We start from the raw sequence: 22,370 nt of genomic DNA on the forward strand, positions 1-22,370 counted from the left end.
GATGCTAGTTTTATTGTGTGTGTATATAGAGGGGAATAATATCCAAAGTGCACCACAGGGCTGAGTCATAAGGGAAGTGAAAGGCGTTGACTCTCCTCAGTTGGCTATATGGTAGGTAGCAGAGTAAGAAAGAGATACGTTAATATATTACGTATATGTCTGTTTTACCTCACGCTAAAATGTTTTATAAATATATATTTTAAAATACTATTTCGTTGCAGATATTTTAAAGCTGCCATTTTGAATGAGTCCGTCTCCTTTCAAGGGAGCGGAACTAAAAAACAATTGAACCCGGACGTCTTTCACGTCAACACCCACTGTTGTTTCTGCTTTTTTAAACCAGGAAGATGGATTTGCTCTCGAACAAATGGATAGTTAATTTGCTAGTTTCTTGGTTTTTCATCGGTAAGTTTTTATTCTGACTGAAATGATCTGTGCCTAAGTATTTACTTTAGTAGTGTGTGTTTCTGTGTCAGTTAGCTTCCTGTACTTCTTTGTGTAGCCGGATGCTAAGCTAACCACCGTTAGCAGAAGCTGTTTGGTTTAAATCTCCATTGCCGGATGTTAATGTTAAGTTTTACAATGAGGTTTGACGTTGGAGCAAATATTGGGTTATGTAAATTATCTGGAAGCTCTTAAATCAGGTGCAGCTTATTACTCTGTACCCGTAGATAGCTTTGCAGATAAAAAAGACAAGGGATCCATTATGACACACTCAAACCACACAGACAACAGACAAATAAAAAAACCTACTCCGTCACACCTAGAAACATTTAAAAACCACTTGGACAAACAATCCAGAAAGTTAATACATAAATAGGCATTGTTTCCATGTGTGACTGTTAAACAGCTACAACTTGTTCATTTGTGCCATGGCTGCTGGAATAAAGCTGTTTTTATACCGCTTTGTTCTACACTTTGGAACAACTAACTAGAAATAACTACAGGACTGTTATTATTAAATGTTTTTTCGCGACTTTTCCCTCATATTGGGCCAGCCCTCGTGACCAAGCATCAGCGTGACTGCTCGTGATCCACCGGCCGCCTAGAGGGATTAATGCTGCAACAGTCAGGCCAAATTACATACCAAATAGCATTGTTTTAATATGATTTAGTTGTCTGGAAACAAAGAAACCAGCTGTCTCTCAAAGGAAGATATTTCCTAGATGTTAAGGGTTCTCTCGTTAATTCGGCATTCAGTTGATCCTCAAACATAGCACCAGGGGTGGGATGGGAAGTAACTAAGTACATTTACTCAAGTACAATACTTGAGTGTTTAAATGTCTTGCTACTTTGTACTTCTACTTCCCTTCAATTCAGAGGCAAATTGTGTACTTTTAGTCCATTATTTTAATGATGTCAATATATAAATAAGACTTTAGTTACATCTGGAGTAAAATTCACAAGCTACCCTGCAGTATACAAAGTCATTAAAACTAGCTGCACCTTTATGCTTTGATAACTCTTTAATGATCAATAATTATAATCCAAACATATCATATATTTTTCTGAAATGGGCCAATCTGCACAATTAGTACTTTCACTTTTGGTACTTAAAGTATATTTTGATGCTAATACGTTTGTACTTTTACTTGAGTAACATTTTGAATGCAGGACTTTAACTTCTAACAGAGTATTCATTCACTCTGGTACTTCTACTCTTACATAAGTACAAGATCTGGGTACTTCTTCCACCTCTGAACTTAAGTTTTTATAGTAAGAATATTTGTCCTAATTAAAAAGAGTCTTAATACAAATGTTACACTGAACAAAAATATAAATGCAACACTTTTGTTTTTGCTCCCATTCTTCATGAGATGAACTCAAAGATCTAAAACATTTTCTATAAACACAAAATAACCATTTCTCTCAAATATTGTTCACAAATCTGAAAAAGTCTGTGATAGTGAGCACTTCTCCTTTGCCGAGATAATCCATCCCACCTCACAGGTGTGGCATATCAAGATGCTGATTAGACATCATGATTATTGCACAGGTGTGCCTTAGGCTGGCCACAATAAAAGGCCACTCTGAAATGTTCAGTTTTATCACACAGCACAATGCCACAGATGTCGCAAGTGTTGAGGGAGCGTGCAATTGGCATGCTGACAGCAGGAATGTCCACCAGAGCTGTTGCCCGTGAATTGAATGTTCATTTCTCTACCATAAGCCGTCTCCAAAGGCGTTTCAGAGAATTTGGCAGTACATCCAACCGGCCTCCCAACCGCAGACCACGTGTAACCACACCAGCCCAGGACCTCCACATCCAGCATGTTCACCTCCAAGATCATCTGAGACCAGCCACTCGGACAACTGCTGCAACAATCGGTTTGCATAACCAAAGAATTTCTGCTGTCAGAAACCGTCTCAGGGAAGCTCATCTGCATGCTCGTCGTCCTCATCGGGGTCTCGACCTGACTCCGGTTCGTCGTCGTAACCGACTTGAGTGGGCAAATGCTCACATTCGATGGCGTCTGGCACGTTGGAGAGGTGTTCTCTTCACGGATGAATCCCGGTTTTCACTGTTCAGGGCAGATGGCAGACAGCGTGTGTGGCGTCGTGTGGGTGAGCGGTTTTCTGATGTCAATGTTGTGAATCGAGTGGCCCATGGTGGTGGTGGGGTTATGGTATGGGCAGGCGTATGGTATGGGCAGGCGTATGTTATGAACGACGAACACAGGTGCATTTTATTGATGGCATTGTGAATGCACAGAGATACCGTGATGAGATCCTGAGGCCCATTGTTGTGCCATTCATCCACGACCATCACCTCATGTTGCAGCATGATAATGCACGGCCCCATGTTGCAAGGATCTGTACACAATTCCTGGAGGCTGAAAACATCCCAGTTCTTGCATGGCCAGCATACTCACCGGACATGTCACCCATTGAGCATGTTTGGGATGCTCTGGATCGGCGTATACGACAGCGTGTTCCAGTTCCTGCCAATATCCAGCAACTTGGCACAGCCATTGAAGAGGAGTGGACCAACATTCCACAGGCCACAATCAACAACCTGATCAACTCTATGCGAAGGAGATGTGTTGCACTGCGTGAGGGAAATGGCGGTCACACCAGATACTGACTGGTTTTCGGACCCCCCCAGACCCCCCCAATAAAGCAAAACTGCACGTTTCAGAGTGGCCTTTTATTGTGGCCAGCCTAAGGCACACCTGTGCAATAATCATGCTGTCTAATCAGCATCTTGATATGCCACACCTGTGAGGTGGGATGGATTATCTCGGCAAAGGAGAAGTGCTCACTATCACAGATTGTTTCAGATTTGTGAACAATATTTGAGAGAAATGGTTATTTTGTGTTTATAGAAAATGTTTTAGATCTTTGAGTTCATCTCATGAAGAATGGGAGCAAAAACAAAAGTGTTGCGTTTATATTTGTGTTCAGTGTATTTTGCTGGTTAAAGATGTGACTTTAGTTTTAAGTTCTCTGAACACTTGTTGAAACCCATTTATCTTTGACAGAAATTCAGTTTTCTTTCTTTATTGTGCAGTCTTGGTAACATCCTGTGCCCTCATGTTATATTGCTTCTTTGTGCGGTTGTTAAATGCTTTCTTTCTCTTGCAGGTGTCGGCTGTAATTCAGTGGAAAAGAAGATTTATGTGCATCTCAATTACACTGTTCCCTGTGTGCGACTTCTCAATGCAACACATCAAATAGGATGCCAGTGTGAGTAAAGCAAAAGATAAAAGTGTTCCAAAGTACTTGTGATGTTAATACAGCAAACATCAACGACATTCATGACAGCAACCTATCCTTGTTACTGTTAACACTTCGCAAATGGGTTGTGGTCTCTGAACATGTTGTAGTCAAATGCTCACCACACATCTTTTCAAACTCCAGGCAGTTTAGATCTTGAAACAAGTCAATGTTGTGACTTTGAGAGACAGACATTAACTGAGAAAGAAGATTAGAGCAGACAAGTTGCAAGACACTTTCTGATAATAAGAAGCTGTAAGATATAGTGTACCTTTTGTATACCACAAAAAGCCCCCGCAGTAGCAATTTTCTCTTTGCTGTATTCAAACAGATTCACCCTAGAAAGCATTTCCTGTAGTTGAGAAGAGGCCGCATCGATCTCTTATCACAGATGCAGATTTTGAGTTTCCTGTTTTCGCTTTTCAGCCTCGCTGTCAGGTAACGTGGGCGTCCTTCATGTGCTCGAGTCAGAGGAGAACGTTGACTGGGTTCTGGGGACTGGGGCCAATCCTCCTTATCTGGTCATCCTGGAGTCCGCACTCTTTACCAGGTACAGTAAACACGCCTCACCCTGCAGAGGAAGCAGGAGTTACTTAGTAAGGGCCAGTTTACATCTGCATTCTGGCATTGTCAGAAACCACGTGTGCAGTACTGTTTAGACCCTCCAGAAAAACGCGGGCAAAAATCCTTGATTATGCGATCAAACATGCGGGGGTTTATGTGATGTTATGCGGTGATATTGCAGGAAGTTGCGAAATATGCGGAAAAAATAAATATTGGGCTGTCTTATTTATTCTCTCTCACACACAACCCGCCACTAACGTTAAACCCCTTTACTATTCAATTAAACACATTCAATGTTCATTTATTGTAAAAGCAATTGGGCTATTTTAATCACACTCTCTCTCTCACACACACACACACACACTAGTGTTGCACGGTGTACCGATACTTGAAAGGTACCGCGATACCCTGCCGTTAAAAACGTTACGATTCCTCCGTTTCATTAGTATCGGTACTTTAAGAATGACGGGGGAAAGTACTCCGGTGAGAAAGCGCTGTTTTAATAAGAGCCGTGTGTGTTCAGCGCTCTGCTTCCACTCTCCCTGCTCTGCAGCCGTGCCTGCAGTCCCTCCCCTCTCAAGCACGCTCTAAGTCCCTCCCCTCTGAAGCACGCTCTAAGTCCCTCCCCTCTGAAGCACGCTCTAAGTCCCTCCCCTCTGAAGCACGCTCTAAGTCCCTCCCCTCTGAAGCACGCTCTAAGTCCCTCCCCTCTGAAGCACGCTCAAGTGCCTCCCCTCTCTCGTGCACGCGCTAGCTGCCAGAGCATGTGAGAAAGCGAGAAGCATGGCTGCACGTGGGAGTGCAGACAAAAAAGACGCCAGAAGCGAAAAACAAAAAAGTTGTTTATAGATGAGTCTTAATTGTATTTAATACAAATTCTAGTCATTTATTTTATTTATTGTTCTCATTGTTTAAAAGTGTGTGTTATGGTTCTGGTTCTGGTGTGAAATAAAGCACAATAATTACATTTAAGACTGTTTCCCTTTTTTTAAGAAAAGTATCGAAAAATAATCGCAATTCTTGACTTGGTATCGTGACAAGACTAACACACACACACACACACACACACACACACACTTCTCCGCCTCATTCTGTTCTCATTTACTTGTTCGTTATCTGACCAGCTTCAATCTTGTAGGCTTCTCACCTCGTTTCTTGTTGCCCTCGAAAGGGTTTTGGAGGTTGATGCCTCGGTGAACGTGAGTTGTTTGGCTTTCTTGTCCGCAGCAGCAGAAAGCTTTTTCGAATGTTTGAATGAATCAAAGTGGGTCGTCACCGTCGATGTTCTCTTATGCTCCAACACACAGTTTCACGGGGTGCAGAATAGTTTCCCCCCACTTTCGTGCAAGACATCGGGGAACTGCTTTGCCCGGTCTTTAGCAGAAATGTTCGTCGGTAAATGAGATGTGTTTTCTCTCTCGTGTGAGCTCCACACGTTCACTCTACGGTGTTGTTTACCTTCTGTGATGCGAACTGATGGCGTCGCGTCATCAGCATCACACACAACTTTTTTTCCCCTCAACTTCGTGTGGAAAACGCGGGGATTATGCGGCCTTTTGATAAATATGCGCCCTTTTAAAAACCCATTTTGCTGATTATGCGGTAAATTCTGCGATCGCAGAATCGCGTTTTTCTGGAGGGTCTACCTGAGCCTTCAGAATCTGATTCTCTGAACAACAACCTTGTCTCTGAAGAACACTTCACTTCAAATGTTTATAACCCATCACTAAATTCACGGCAAACTAATGTATCATCATGCAATAACACTAAGAAGGCATTGTAGTTTCTTTCAACTGTAAATGCTTCTTATGTTTTTAATAAGTTGCACTTTTTTAGTGAGAAATATGGGACTTTTTTCGCTTCTTTTTTGGTGTATGTATGGATTCTACTCATCATCTTTTTCTGATTTGTGTCTCATTCAACATTGAAACAGGCGCCATGGTCAAACTGAACAAACGTGATTGTGTTTTTTGTGAAAGTTGACAGTTTACTGAAGTGAAAGATGGCATGGAGAAATCGGCACATTGAATATAATGTGTTTGATCAAAGTGTAACTATATAGAAACTATGCATAACTCGTATTTTTAAACAACACCAAAAAACACTAAAGCATCCCCTAAAGTACTGCAAACTACACCTGTAGCTACCGTTAAACGCAATTTGAGAAATTAGTGGGTTAAATAATAGTGAAAATAAGTAGTTCAGTAAATCATACACATTTCTGAAGTTAGAGTAGCAGCTGAAGAAGATGTAATTACTTCATGACATGTCAGTTAGTAAAACTCAATAGGTAACACGCTGTCAAACAGATATACAGTACAGGTGATTGAGTAACCTCCACCTGTTAAACCCTGAGGAAGAAAAACACATGTCTGACCTGTGTTTGTACCCGTATCGTTTACACCGTGCCGTCTGTCTGCCGTCAGATCCATCATGATGAAGCTGAAGAACGGCTCCGGCAGGGTGGCAGGCGTCGCTGTTATTATGCCGAACACAAACCCGCTGGAGGGCTTCTCCCCACACACCTCCTGTCCCAACGAGAACACAGGTGAGGGAGGGTTCACCTGCTCAGACTTGTTCCACAAATGAATTGTAGTTTTATGATCTTCCCAAGGCTCAAGATGACATGCTGTAGTTCAGTTTCTATGTTCTGTGAACGCTTTCTGCCACATGGTGATGTCACTATAGAAATGTGTGACCTTAAAGCACTGAATTAATTTATCATTCCTCTATAATTTGTATGTTCTGTGAGACAAATACCATACAGTTAAGTCTGCATGTAAGCAGAGTTACTGTCTTAAATGGAAAATGATATCTGACAACACACATAAGGCAAAAGGCCACAGTCATAAAGATATATATTTTTAAAAGCAAGTGTGAAGTCAGAAGAGTGGATAGTTCTCGATGTTTCTTTTAATCTATTAATTATCTTCTATTAATGGTTAAATAAAAAATGCAATAGGTTTAGATCAAATGGCCATCAATTTTAACTTTTTAACGTTTCAGTCAAATTGGCAGAAATGGCGTAAAAACTACAATACCCATGATCTTCTGCTGCCTTTACCTTTTCACATGAAGCTCGCTTGTAGAAATGATTCAGCTACAAACTGATACTAGTTTTAGCTTTAATTCATTTATAAAAGTCTGCTCATACAGTACACACTTGTATTTCCCCCAGGTGTGTATTCAGAGACCTACGATCCATCCTTGGCTCATTGTAACGTCACCGTGTGGAACCCTTTTGGAAACGGCTTGTCCTATGAGGAGTTCGATTTCCCCATCTTCTCCATGAAAGACGACAATGACACTCGGGTCATTCGGCAGGTAAAATGACATGAATCATTTTTCTTTGTTAATCCCATCTGATATTACTACTTTGCTCTTTGTTGTTGTCATTACTGTCACAAAATGGCTGTCTTCCCAGAAATGTTTTCCGAACACTAAAATAAATAGCTGACCTGAACTTGTACCCTTAGTGGTTTAGATAAGGTGCTGATAAAGCTGTTTCAGCAGAAGTAAGGATCATTTATTTCTAACTCCAACATGTCGTGGCACATTATGCTGAGATTGATCAGAACCCACAAACCCTACCCGCTGTTTTCAATGTTCTATGTGACATAAGCAGACGGATCATATTACATATGGAATATCTGCTTCTGATGCAGTGCTGAGCTGCTGAGTTATTATCTCAGATTTCAGTTTCAGCTCACAGATAAAGGCGCACTTCAGATTAAATCTTGACTTTTAAAACTTAAAGGTCACCTATCGTGCTATTTGTAGGCAATAGCATAGGTCTCAGATATATATATGGCATGTCTATGAAGTGTTTTGCTCAAAATACCAAACAGATCACTCATTCTAGCCATGCCTCATATCCTCTATTTCACTTCCTGTTTCAAAAGTGCTGATTTTGGGTATGAAGCTTTAAAAAAAAAGAATTATTAAAAAAAGGAGGGGTCTGAGCTCATGCGGGACCCGGCAGCTACGGTCTAAACTAAATACTGCCGTGATGAAACGCCATATCATGGATTATCAAGGAATATTTCTGAAACAGTCTGGAGCTCAAAGGCTTTCTCTCTTGCCGGTTATACCACAAGGTGAGTTCCTTTTTACTTCCTGCTTCTTCACACACATGGGCCCTTTCTCATTTCATCAATTCCCCCTCCTCGACTCCTCGGTCCTCCGTTAGTGACCCGGAAATGAATTTCAGCGCGCCATGTTGAAGGACATCTCATTTCTCTAAATGCACCTCGAGGATCGAGGGTCAAGGAGGCTCTGATGGGTCCTCCACGGTCCTCCATGGCTCCTCCGCGGATGCATTTCCGGGAACAGAGATGTTTCAAAGAGTCGTGACGCACGGCCGGACTTATCTCAGCCAATGACAGCTCTGCATGCATCCCCTGGATATTATTTTATGAACTGCTCTCATCGCGACGCGATGTTTCCAGAGAGAACAGCTGTAAGGTCCGTGCAGAAAGCAGAGCAGTGTGTAAAATATATATCACTCAGTATGACAGGCCTACTCTCTTTATTTGCTTTAGTTTAGTAGATAACTACAAACAAAGAGTCCATATTTTTCTAAGACCATTTAGTGCTTCACATAATAAAATACACAACGGCTTTAGCCTGATTATATGCTTTAGGAGCTGTGTGTGTGTGTGTGTGTGTGTGTGTGTGTGTGTTGTGTGTGTGTGTGTGTGTGTGTGTGTGTGTGTGTGTGTGTGTGTGTGTGTGTGTGTGTGTGTGTGTGTGTGTGTGTGTGTGTGTGTGTGTGTGTGTGTGTGTGTGGTGTGTGTGTGTGTGTGTGTGTGTGTGTGTGTGTGTTGTGCGCGTGTGCGTAGATGCAGCGGACAGACGGGTCTCAGTTGGTTTGGTGTCCTCTGCTTACTTTTAATACTTGTAAATACAACTTTTGGCCCGTAATTTATTTCCCTCATTGTAGCGACCGGAGAGAGGGGGGGATATATCCAGTCTCTGATTGTGTTACGTTATTATGAGAGTGATCTGTTTGATTCTGACATTTATATATATATATATATATATATGTGTGTGTGTGTCCGCATCTGTAGCCTGTTATTGTCTCATTATACCGCACTGTGAATGAATCAAAGTAAATATACAAGTCGTCATGAACACATCTGTCCATCAGACAGAGGGCTGCTGTGCCTCCTGTCATCATTAATGGACGTCCCTTTAAAATGACCGCTCAGAGGAGAGGAGTTCTCATTTCTCTAACCGCCTGCTGCTTCCCCTCCTCTCTCCTCGGTTCCCCTCCTCTCTCCTCGGCTCCCCCGCTCGCATCTCCTGTGGGCGGCTCCAAGTCTCGAGGATAGGAGTCAAGGAGGGGAGTTAGAGAAATGAGAAAGGGCCATGCTCTCCAGTACAGGTTAGCTCTGAGTGTTAGCGATGCTAATGTAAACATGCACCGACCATATTACGTCCAAAGCAGTCGGGCATTGTTTCTGATAGCAACGTTGCTGATTGGCCCGTGGGTGTAAAGCCAGCCTACATTTCCGATATTACGTCATATCGGACGCAAATCTGGATCAGCTCCGTTGTAGCCCCGTTTTTAGAGATTTGGGTACGGAGGAAAAGAGAGAGGGTTTTATTTTCTGACGCCGCGTGAGTTCCCTGAAACACCGGGGACACATATTTATGTATAAAAGACATCAAAAAGTGCATTTTGCATGGTAGGTCCCCTTTAATATTTTTCTTTGAAGGGCTGTTTTTTTTCTGAAACTCTTTAAAGTGGCTCTTATATGGGGATTTTCCATTTCCTGTTGTGTGTTCTATAGGTTTTTTTGCATTTAAATTGTCTGCAAAGGCTAAAATCCCGGGCTTCTATTGGCTAGCGCTCCAAAATATTGTACGTGATAGAGTAAGGGGCGGGACATCTCTAAGCGGTTGACCAATCAGAGCAGACTGGGCTCTGGTTTCAGACACAGGGTGAAAAGAGGTGCTGCAGCTCAGGCAGTATGAGAAAAATACAGAGCTTTTTGAACATTAAAGCATGGAGAGATGTCACAGTAGAGACACTAAATATGAACCTGAAGATAAGCATAATAGGCCCCCTTCAATGACTTTGGCTTTGTACTTGAACAGACAGTTTGAGATTTGATCCTGTGATGAAAATGTAATCCCTATCATGATAGTTAAAGTGTAATTAGGCCCAGACCTGCCACTGTGCCCCTTAGCAACAGCTCCAGACCCAACGGCATATGTTGCAACTTGTTTTAAGGACTGAAAAGTATTTGAGATCGTCTTAAATACAATAATGTCCCTGTGGCTTCTGTACAAAAACACACACACACACACACACACACACACACACACACACACACACACACACACACACACACACACACACACACACACACACACACACACACACACACACACACACACACACACACACAAGAGGTTTCATATTATGTTCTCCTCTCGCAGTGTTACATGGATCATAACCGCGGTGTGAATGGCAGCGTTCCTCAGTACCCGCTGTGTGCCATGCAGCTCTACTCTCACATGTCCGCCGTCACCGACACGGCCACCTGCATGAGGAGGAACGACCTCAACTTAAGCCTCAGCCCAGGTATTTACACAACATGGAGGAATATACACAACACGTAATCCTGTCACGATAACGGCTTTTGTAGGATGGCAGTTTGACCCAGAAATAGTTGTTGTTTTAAGACCATTTTAGGCCACTGATATAATGGTTATATGATAATGGTTCACCGTTTCTTAAAGAGCAATGCACCTTGTAATGTTTAAGTATATTCCGACATTGGAATGTGAAAATAATGTAAATTAAATATCCTAAATAAATAAAGTATATATAAAAAAAACAGACAACCACAACAATAAATAAAAAGGTTGCTATTAACAATAAAATGGCTTAGTTTGCATAATTTCCAAGTTTTATAATTGTAGGGAAACCCTGATGTATATTCTGCTATATCTAAGTCAACACAAAATGCTGTATCATACAATAGGGTAACACTGATCGAGGTCATGTTCATATATCATACGATTGGTTTAAAACGTAAACATTATCGAGTTAATGTCCAATTCATAAAATAAGTCGTTGACATAATTATTGTCACAGGGCATTTTTTAAAGCCCACACAACTTTAGAGAGAAATCTTTTTAATTACACTAAAATGATTCTGTTTTTAGAATAACTCAAAGTCCCTGTTGTTTCTTGTCCCTTGTCTCCCTTTAGAGATGATTTGTGATCCTTTGGGTGATTATAATGTTTGGGCCTCCACCAAACCTCTCAACACGACAGCCAAGGGCCACAAGACCGGGGAGAGCGTGGTCGTAGCAGCAGCCAGGGTGAGTTACAGGGAAATGGTTCTGAGTTCAGGTCCTTTTTTAGATATCTCACTACAGAACATGTGGTAGTTATTAACATGTGAGGTCATAAACACCTTTTACATTTCTTCAGCCAATATCTGTAGTGATCTCACTCGAAAGTCCAAGCTAACATGATGGACGTAATGATACAGTTACAGTCTGAACAACAGACTTCCTGTGTGTTGCTTCTTGTGTAAATATTATTTTTAGAGAACAAGAGGTATGAGAACAAAACGCAAAAATAAAAGTGAGATAAGGCAGCCGAGGAGCCTATTTTTAAGCAAAATCATTGAGGTAGTTAGTGTTAAGACTGCTGGTTAAAGTAAACCAGGCAGGAAATGACTTTATATATATATATTTATATATCAACTAAATGATGAAAATAAGAAGCAGATAATATTCAAATAATAATGCATTTTATTTATCAAGGGCTTTTACAAGTGCTCAAACATGCTTTACAAAGAAAACAAATCTAAATACAATGTATAAGAAATCATAGTTGCAGCCCTACTCTACACATATCTCCTTCAACAGAAGTTTATAATGTAGGTAAACAAAAACACAACACAGGCTGTATTTCACATTTTGATATATGCTGTAATTAAATGTGGGACTTCTTACCTTGTCACAATGTCTTCTTGATGAAACTTCTCTCTCGTCTTCTCTGCAGTTGGACAGCCGCTCTTTTTTCTTCGACGTAGCTCCGGGTGCAGAGAGTGGAGTCTCCGGGTTCATCAGTCTGCTGGCGGCCGCTTCTGCTCTAAAAACCGTCATTCAGGAAGCCCCGCCCAGCCGCACCATCTTCTACACCTTCTTCCAAGGGGTCAGTCATTTCCACACCACAACAGCCAAAATCGCCATTGTGCTTAATGTCCGAGTCCCAATCCTGTTAAATGTCTTTTGAACACTTTGTCTGATTGTTTTGACTGCAGGAAACGTTCGACTACATTGGCAGCTCCAGGATGGTTTATGATATGGAGAACAAGCAGTTTGCCGTGGACCTAGACAATGTTCACTCAGTACTGGAGATTGGACAGGTGTGTGTTTATAGACCTTCAGTTACTTTGTATTTACTGTATACCAGAGGTCGGCAACCCAATAGTGGCACGCGGCAACGTAACCAATAGCACACTAGGAATAAGTGTGCAAAATATTTAAATACATTTTTTCGGGTCCTGAACGAGACCGCCGCCAGAGCGCGTCTCCCGTTACCTGCAGAAGGAAGCCATGCACGCAACGCAGCCCCGTTCTCTTTAACTCCAGGCGACTTGCTGCTGCTTTCCTCCGTGGTGAAGCGATCAGGGGTGAAGTGCTGCCGGAGCGCGCCCGCACTTCACACATTGCAGTACCCATAAGAAGCTGTACACATGCCGCAGTTTAGTTGAAAGCCCAGTGGCGATCTGCTCATCTCTCATCGAAAATAATATGCTACACAGGGGCGGACTGGCCGTCTGTGTGTCCTGGAGAATCACAGAATTATTATTATGCCGTTCAAACCAATTATTTAAATGATTTTAAACCACATCATGTAAGTAGCGCTGACGAGGTGAAAGAGGTCCACAGCGAGGCTCCCCCCGCCCTTCTGTTGACAGTTCACGAGCGTCGAGCTCTTCACCCCCCGCCTCACCCCGACCCCCCCCCGTTGACCGTTCACGAGCGACCCCCCCCCCCCCCCCAAGAGTCAGTTTGAACTATATCTCATTCTGTTATTTATAGCCTGTAACTTAACATTTCATAAAATGCAAAAAACCTAACCAGCAAACTATCACTACTTGATAGTTTTTGATACTTGAAGTGTAAAGGCCTAATATCCAACCCTACTTTAAACAGTTTCAAGGATCAAATGGATCCCTTTAAAAACAAGACTTATGGAAACATAATTAACTAAATATATTGCATAATTGTAGTATTACTCAATTAAAATAATCTGTATATTGGGGCCAACAATTTGTGAAAGTTACGTCAAAAATATAGATGCCAAAACATTGTTAGCTGTACATTATACCCGTTTCTTGACTTGATATTTACAAACCAATCTTTTTTATATGACTTTAATCTCATCATATGTTTGTTATGTTCATGTTGACATGTGTGTAGTTTATTCATATATTGATTCTCCACAGGTGGGACTTCGCGCTGACTCCAAGCTGTGGCTCCACTCGGATCCTGTGTCTCGGAAGAACGACAGCGTCAATGACCAGGTTAGTCTGCTTTAAGAGCGGATCGTTGAAATAAGAATTATGATGAAATACAAATATGAAATGATCTTATGAACATACATCGTCTTGGACAAATATGAACACTAAAACAGGAAGTAATGTACCATTAAGTGGAGGCTTTTCTTAAGCAATATTGCTATAAAAATACTATGGTAATGAAAAGGGTTAGTCTGGGTCTCAGGGGCCGAGTTCTAAGATGTCTAAGTTAATACATTTTAAAACCTGCTCGAATTCAAACAGTAGATGACCGCTTAAGAGCCGACTTGAAGAACAAACTAAAAAAGCACAACAGATGTAATTACTCGTGTGTGTGTGTGTGTGTGATTACTATACTTGTGGGGACCTAAATCTGTTTACACAGTCACGTGTGGGGACTCGCCTCCCTTATGGGGACACATTGGAGGTCCCCTTGAGGGGAATCATTACTTTTAGGGTGAAGACTTGGTAAGGGTAAGGGTTAGGGTTAGGCATGTGTTGGTTAGGGTTAGGGTTAGGCGTGTGTTGGTTAAGGTTAGGATAAGGGTTAGGGTTAGGCGTGTGTTGGTTATGGTTATGGTTAGGATAAGTCTCCAGGAAATGCATGTAAGTCAATGTAATGTCCCCTGAAGTGATGTATACATGGTGTGTGTGTGTGAGACATTGTGTTGTGTGTGTGAGACGTTGTGTAACATTGTGTTGTGTAACATTGTGTTGTGTGTGAGACATTGTGTGACATTGTATTGTGTGTGAGACATTGTGTTGTGTGTGAGACACTGTGTTGTGTAACATTGTGTTGTGTGTGAGACATTGTGTAACATTGTGTTGTGTTGTGTAACATTGTGTTGTGTGTGAGACATTGTGTTGTGTAACATTGTGTTGTGTGTGAGACATTGTGTTGTGTAACATTGTGTTGTGTGTGAGACATTGTGTTGTGTAACATTGTGTTGTGTGTGAGACATTGTGTTGTGTGTGTGACATTGTGTTGTGTGTGTGACATTGTGTTGTGTAACATTGTGTTGTGTGTGAGACATTGTGTTGTGTGTGTGACACTGTGTTGTGTAACATTGTGTTGTGTGTGAGACACTGTGTTGTGTAACATTGTGTTGTGTGTGAGACATTGTGTTGTGTGACATTGTGTTGTGTGTGAGACATTGTGTTGTGTGTGTGACACTGTGTTGTGTAACATTGTGTTGTGTGTGTGACATTGTGTTGTGTGTGTGACACTGTGTTGTGTAACATTGTGTTGTGTGTGAGACACTGTGTTGTGTAACATTGTGTTGTGTGTGAGACATTGTGTTGTGTAACATTGTGTTGTGTGTGAGACATTGTGTTGTGTAACATTGTGTTGTGTGTGAGACATTGTGTTGTGTGTGTGACACTGTGTTGTGTAACATTGTGTTGTGTGTGAGACATTGTGTTGTGTAACATTGTGTTGTGTGTGTGACATTGTGTTGTGTGTGTGACACTGTGTTGTGTAACATTGTGTTGTGTGTGAGACACTGTGTTGTGTAACATTGTGTTGTGTGTGAGACATTGTGTTGTGTGACATTGTGTTGTGTAACATTGTGTTGTGTGTGAGACATTGTGTTGTGTAACATTGTGTTGTGTGTGAGACATTGTGTTGTGTGTGTGACATTGTGTTGTGTAACATTGTATTGTGTGTGAGACATTGTGTTGTGTAACATTGTATTGTGTGTGTGACATTGTGTTGTGTGTGTGACACTGTGTTGTGTGTGAGACATTGTGTTGTGTATGAGACATTGTGTTGTGTGTGAGACATTGTGTTGTGTGTGAGACATTGTGTTGTGTGTGAGACATTGTGTTGTGTGTGAGACATTGTGTTGTGTGTGAGACATTGTGTTGTGTGTGTGACACTGTGTTGTGTAACATTGTGTTGTGTGTGAGACATTGTGTTGTGTGTGAGACATTGTGTTGTGTTGTGTAACATTGTGTTGTGTGTGAGACATTGTGTTGTGTGTGAGACATTGTATTGTGTGTGTGACACTGTGTTGTGTGTGAGACATTGTATTGTGTGTGTAACATTGTGTTGTGTTGTGTAACATTGTGTTGTGTGTGAGACATTGTGTTGTGTTGTGTAACACTGTGTTGTGTTGTGTAACATTGTGTTGTGTGTGTGACACTGTGTTGTGTTCCAGGTGAAGAAGCTCATCACCAACCTGCGTTCTGCTGCCGTCAATCTAAGCGTCTCCGTGGACGAGCCGAACGTCTCTCAGCCGCTCCCGCCCTCGTCCTTCCAGCGTTTCCTGCGAGCTCGACCAATCCCTGGGCTCGTTCTCGAGGATCACGAGTCTTCCTTCACCAACAGGTTATTCATCATTACACGCAATTACCTTTTTAATGGGATCTGTCTCCCCTCAAGGAATTGGCACGTGTTTATTCATTTTCCTGTTCTGTGTGCAGGTTCTACGAGAGCATGTACGATACCGCAGACCACCTGAACATGTCGTACCCAGCAAACCTGACGCAAGAGGAGCAGCTGGAGTTTGTCACCGAGGCCGCTAAGGTATATCTAGTTATCACCAATATTCATCATGTTTACGTGCTCTTACATTAGCTTTACGAAGCCAGTCCTCATCGTCTGTTGCACTGTTTAGATTTCATTTAAAGTAGAGACATGAATCAAAGTTTTCTTTACAGACGTCCAAAGACAGAAATGATTATCCATTTAAATATATACTGTTTAAAAAGAGCGACATCGGAAATTGTATGGTAAAATGTGGCTTAATACTGGACAGAAAACCACGACAATGACTCGTGTGCCTGGGAAATATTTGCCATTACATGCAAATAAATGAAACAGAGCATTGCCTTCATTGAAAATGAAAGATATCTTTATGTTGACTTTATTTTATCAACATTTGTCATATAAGTACACAACTCGCCAAATAAATACCACAGGTCTGGTGGTTTCTTAAGATTTGCCAAACCGTCACATATATGTACCTTTCACATTTTCTGTGTCCTCATCAATCACCCTTTCTCATTGTTTCCTGACGTGTCGGAGCGTGTCCTCACAACGCTGCTATTAAAGTTACTGCTGGAAATGTTCTCACATGTTGGGAGGAACTAATAATAATAATAATGTTTGTGTTTCAGGCTCTGACGGAGGTGGCCACGCTGGTTGCTCGGGCTCTGTACATTCAGGCTGGAGGAGCTGAAGCCCAGCTGAGAAACATTAACGCTGACCCTGAGATAGTAAGATTTACTTCAGGAAATACATCCCTCGTCCAGCAATCATATCTTACCAGGGTTCTTACGGTCATTGAAAACCTGGAAAAGTCATGGAAATTCAAAATGCTAATTCCAGGCCCTGGAAAAGTTTTGGAAAACAATATTTTTCCCAAAGTTTTGGAAAAGTCATGGAAATGTAACTAAAGTTGCATCAAATGTAATTTATATTTGATCTAATCGCCGAAATAGTAATACTATAATGATAATAAATACTGTATAGTAATGAAACGTAAAATGGCATTTAACTGACGAGGTGTTTTGCTGGTGAGAGATTTGAGTTGCTTTAGCGTGTAGGAGCTAGTAAGCCTATTTGATTTGTTTTAGATAGGCACGACATGTTTCAGATGCAGACCTTATTTTCCTGTTCCATGTTAAAATAAACCATTCTCAGTGGCACCGCTGAGAAAGAGTAATTTATTTGGTCATGGAAAATTAGGTAACGGTCATGAAGTCATGGAAAAGTCATTGAAAATCATTGGTGAAAAAGTGTATGAACCCTGTCTTTAATCATCTATTTATCTGTCCTTTCTCCACGCTGCAGCCTTTCTCAAGCTGTGTTGTGTTCTAAAGTCAAAGTCTAATAGTGCTTACATGTAGTGTTTTTATCATAAGCTGCAGATTTCTAGAGGATGTTTGTTTCATATTGACTTGTAGAATATCGGATGGTAAAGTGTTTACAGTATCAAAGGTTTTGCAATGATATTGTTCTAGAAAACACCTCGTTTTTACTGTTTAACCCTCATCCTGCCAGATGTTCCTTTTTAAAATTGTTAAATTATTTTTGTTTTCTTCCTTTTACACGTTGCGTTACTCAATTGCAGTATTCTGTCTCGTTCAGTCACTTGAAATGTGCAGTTTGACCATTTGTATTATCAATGATTTAAAACACATGTAATAGTTTTTCTGTGGTCTTTCTTGTTGGCTCATTCTTATTGGTCCATATCTATATTTAGCAGCGGAGACTGATATCTGTTTTCTCTCCGTCAGGTGACCCGGATGCTGTACGGTTTCCTTGTTAGAACAAATAACACCTGGTTCCAGCAACTAGTCCCCTCCGACCTCATGAGCCACCTGGGTACAAAAAACAAGATATTCCTTTTTAAAGAAATGTTATAACGCTCCTACAAAAGTGGGAGGAATATCTTTGTGTACGCTGTTAATCATAACTTGTGTAACTATGCTTTATTTGGAAGATTAACTAAATGTATTTCCTGTGTATCAGCGGACAGACCCACAAACTTCTACGTGGGCGTGGCGCAGCAGTCCAGCGAGCCGACCCTCCTGGTTCAGTATCTGCTGGCCAACATGACGGGCAGCCAGTTCAACATCTCACAGGGGAACTGCAAGAACCAGAGAGAGGACGAGAAGGACGAGGAGAGCAAACATGTAAGACCCATACAGCTCTTACTCTTAACCATTTACATTTGTTTGGTCATTTCATCTATTATAGCAAAAAGGTCAAGAATGCATCTCAAAGATCTGTAAATTCATCCCTTTTTTAACCGGCAAGCTTGAAGAAAATAAATAAAAAGAAAAGACAGGGAAAATGAATTAAGGCGGGAACTAACAATAATTGTATTAAACACATTTTTATTAGAAAATAGTTTAAAATGTCTTTCACAAGTTTGCTAAATTGTTTTGTTGAACAACAGTCTCAAATCCAAAAATATTCAATTAATATGTAGTAGTAGTAGTAGTAGTAGTGGTAGTAGTAGTAGTAGTAGTGGTAGTAGTAGTAGTAGTAGTGGTAGTAGTAGTAGTAGTGGTAGTGGTAGTAGTAGTGGTAGTAGTAGTAGTGGTAGTAGTAGTAGTGGTAGTAGTAGTAGTAGTAGTAGTAGTAGTAGTAGTAGTAGTAGTGGTAGTAGTAGTAGTAGTAGTAGTAGTAGTAGTAGTAGAAGAATGTGCATTGACAGCCCTACATATACACAGGACAATGTAAAACCAACATGTATAACCTAGACTTTACATTGAAATACAAATATACTATGCAAATATAAAATAAAGCGACATTTGGACAACATTTATTCCCCTTCTCCCTCAATTGTAGAAGAAAGTTATCTATTGGAACTGTAACTCTGCACGCCTTTTGATATATGTACAAATAAGAAGTAATAACCTGTGTATTCCCCCTCTCTTCCTCAGATGTATTCCTACACGTGGGTCCAGGGCGCAGCGCCCCCTAACAGCACTGAGAGGCAGGGGTTCTGCGTTCGCTCCACCGTGCGTCTCTCCAAAGCTCTGTCCCCGGCCTTCGACCTGAAGGAGTACACCTCCAAAGATTACTCCACGTGGACAGAGTCCCGCTGGAAGGTCATCAAAGGACGCATTTTCCTGGTGGCGAGTCCCGACCTGGAGGTAAACGTCCTTCCTCAGATTTAACACACCAAGTGATGCTGGCGCACGTTGTGCTTTCTTAGAAGACGGTAGTGGACATAACAGAAAAGCAATCATTCATTCTATTGAGAGGCGCCTTTCAAAGCACCCAAGGACACATTCAGTACATGGCCGTTACATGTATGATATGTGTGTAATGTGTATTTGTAAAGCGCTTTGAGCATCTGGAAAAGCGCTATATTAAATGTAAGGAATTATTATTATTATTATTCATAAAATATTCTAAGGAAAGGTTTAAGACAGTACTACAAAAGGACCGTAACAGGGAACATGTAGAAGTAGTTACAACATTGAAAAGCAATACCATTATAAACGCAGCTTACACACAGGATATTACTTGGTTGCATTCAATGATTGATGAAGGCCTGTTTAGTGTGAAGACTTTTTGTTGTTCAGCAGCAGACTAGTTAGTGACTAGCTGGTGAACATAGTTTTCAGTGTCAGTGGAGACCAACATGTAGCTAAAATGGGTGTAAATATTTGACTTTAATTCATCAAATGGATCAAATAAACACAACTACAAGCCATTTCAATGTGGCTTTGTGTCTGCTATGTGTACGTTAGGAAAACAACAGTAACATGCAGATCTCTTTAAGAGGAAGATGGCCTTCTGTTCATCCCAAAGGGGGAATCCAGCTTTTACTCTGTTATTGGATTTTTAACTCTTCCGTGTAAAAGCTAAAATAAGATAAGACTTTATTTATCCCGAAGGAAATTGTTGTGCCAGTTACAAAAATATAATACAATCAACACAGCAGTTAAATATCTACAGGAAACATAGACGGTCACATAATTAATGCAAATACTAACAGTATTCAGTAGTGCAAAAAAACGTAGTGGCAGATACGTAATTGCATATTATTAATAATAATATTGCACATGTTTTATAGCAGCGAGTGTTCTGTAATGATGCCATCTGTCTGTTGTCCTCCCCAGATGATGACGCTGGGTGTGGGCGTCGGCGTGCTGATCGCCTCCCTCCTGCTGACGTACATCATGAGCTCGAAGGCCGACATCCTTTTCAGCTCGGGACGGGAACCCGCCAACGCCACCTACTGATCCAGACTGACCACTACTACTTCTAATACTACTACTACTATTTCTACAAGTACTACTTCTGCCCCACCCTGACATGAACACGGTCTTTTCTTTAAAACACGTCACAAGTAGGTACACGGACAGGTTAGACCCGGAACAGAGGTTTTTCTTCTTTTTTCTTCTTCCGACTACTCCATGTTTAAGGACTCACTCAGGTGAGGCGGGACATGAAGACTGGACCGGCCTGGACTCATCAGGGTCAAACAGGCCCTGTCAGTGGACAAGATGTTTATATTTCTTTTGTTTTAAAGGTTTTTGTTTTCTCTTTTTATTGTCAAAGAATGTTTACTCTGTCCTGGGATAGGCACTAAACATTGAGCATTACTTTGAACATATGTGTCTGATTGTGAATATGTAAATGTGACCGAGTGTGTGAGTGTGTAGGGGATGATTATCAGTGCGTGTGTGTGTGTCTGAACTTTGAATGAGGATTGCGATGGTATGTGCAATACTGTAGCTGTCTTCTCTGTCATTATAGTTAACTTATCAATCAGTTCTAATAAGAAGAAACCACTTTTTTGAGTCAGTGAACAAGTAGTTAAATTTAAGTTTTTTTGCTAATTCTGGAAATGTGTGGTGGCGTTTTTGATAAGTTTTAGGTTCTTGGACAACAATCCTAAATATTTATATTTGCGGAGTCCCAGTACACATATAAATACTACACATGTATGTAGTGGTAGACCCACTGCAATTTCACATATTGTGATATTTGTGTGGAGAAGAAGAATTCCCCCTGAGCACGGCATGGCAGACACACTTTACTTTATATCGATTAAAACGTCAAATCCAGTCAGAGAATCTTGTGTTTCGACACGTCAAATGCGCTGGTGCTCTGGTTGTGCACTCCTTTTGCTTTGAACCTTTTTAACAAGGTTTCTTTTAATGATGACTTTGTAAAGAAAAGTGTCAACACGCAGAAGGGTTTTAATTAATGTTGTTGTAATGTAACGGCTGGAATCAACGACCAATTGTGATGCCTTGATGAAGAAATAAACATTGCTTTTTTTTCCATTTTTTTCTTTCCTTTAATTGCCAACAAACTGCTGAAATGTGACTGATGTTTCGGCCTGAAGAGCTTCCTGTTATGAATAACGCTGGAGTTTGAGGTGGACAATGAAATTAGATCTTTAACTATGGTAAAAGAAAAGTAACATCACTGTCAAAATGCTACAAGTGAAATCCTTGCATAAAAAGTTAAGTACAAGTACATAAGTATTAGCATTAAAATATACTTAAATTACAAAAAGTAAAACCGCTTATTCTGCACATCAATACACAACATATCATACTATATTATATTATATACTTCAGGGTTAGTAAAGTAGGAGCTTTTTCTGTTTTGTACTATATATTCCCAGATAGCTTCTTAATTTCAATATCAGGTCCAAAAAGTAACCTTTAATAATAATATTAGATTAATAATTTGTTGATTTTAGACTGTATTATTAGTCCGAATGACCTAATATTTTAAGTAGCAGGAAATGGAAATACTCAAGCAAAGTACCTTAAAAATTCAAATAATAAAGTACTTTAGTAAATAAGTTATTGTCAACCATTGACTGGAAGCGTTGCACCCAAAAGTCTCATGAAATATAATCAGCCAAATATTGGTTCCTCCGTTTACCATTTTATGTAAACATTTAAACCAGGGGTGGGGAACCTCCGGCGCCCGGGCCGTATACGGCCCGCGAGACCATTTGGTGTGGCCCTCGAGGTAATTTATAAACACGCAAAAAAGAAAAAAATTAAAGAAATCTAGACGGCAAAATAATTAAACAAGTGAGTGCC

At 40.8% G+C, this 22,370-nt stretch overlaps 1 protein-coding gene across 2 annotated transcripts; it reads left to right on the forward strand.

Annotated features, from left to right (window-relative positions):
* Positions 1–120: 120 nt before the first annotated feature.
* ncstn (nicastrin) lies at positions 121–21,595 on the forward strand. 2 transcript variants are annotated; one of them, XM_034207819.1, is made up of 17 exons: positions 121–405; positions 3,586–3,687; positions 4,144–4,267; positions 6,708–6,829; positions 7,460–7,605; positions 10,729–10,873; positions 11,507–11,619; positions 12,311–12,463; positions 12,573–12,677; positions 13,764–13,841; positions 15,995–16,164; positions 16,260–16,362; positions 16,956–17,054; positions 18,078–18,165; positions 18,313–18,476; positions 19,233–19,445; positions 20,421–21,595. In XM_034207819.1, the coding sequence occupies exons 1-17, from the start codon at positions 348–350 to the stop codon at positions 20,541–20,543; spliced, it is 2,106 nt and encodes a 701-aa protein (XP_034063710.1). In that variant the 5' UTR covers positions 121–347; the 3' UTR covers positions 20,544–21,595. The 2 variants fall into 2 exon arrangements, with proteins under 2 accessions (XP_034063710.1, XP_034063712.1); XM_034207821.1 differs by lacking the exons at positions 121–405; positions 4,144–4,267 and having other exon boundaries at positions 3,606–3,687.
* Positions 21,596–22,370: the final 775 nt, after the last annotated feature.

Source organism: Gymnodraco acuticeps, unplaced genomic scaffold, assembly GCF_902827175.1.
Source record: "Gymnodraco acuticeps unplaced genomic scaffold, fGymAcu1.1, whole genome shotgun sequence".
NCBI classification, from domain to species: Eukaryota; Metazoa; Chordata; class Actinopteri; order Perciformes; family Bathydraconidae; genus Gymnodraco; species Gymnodraco acuticeps.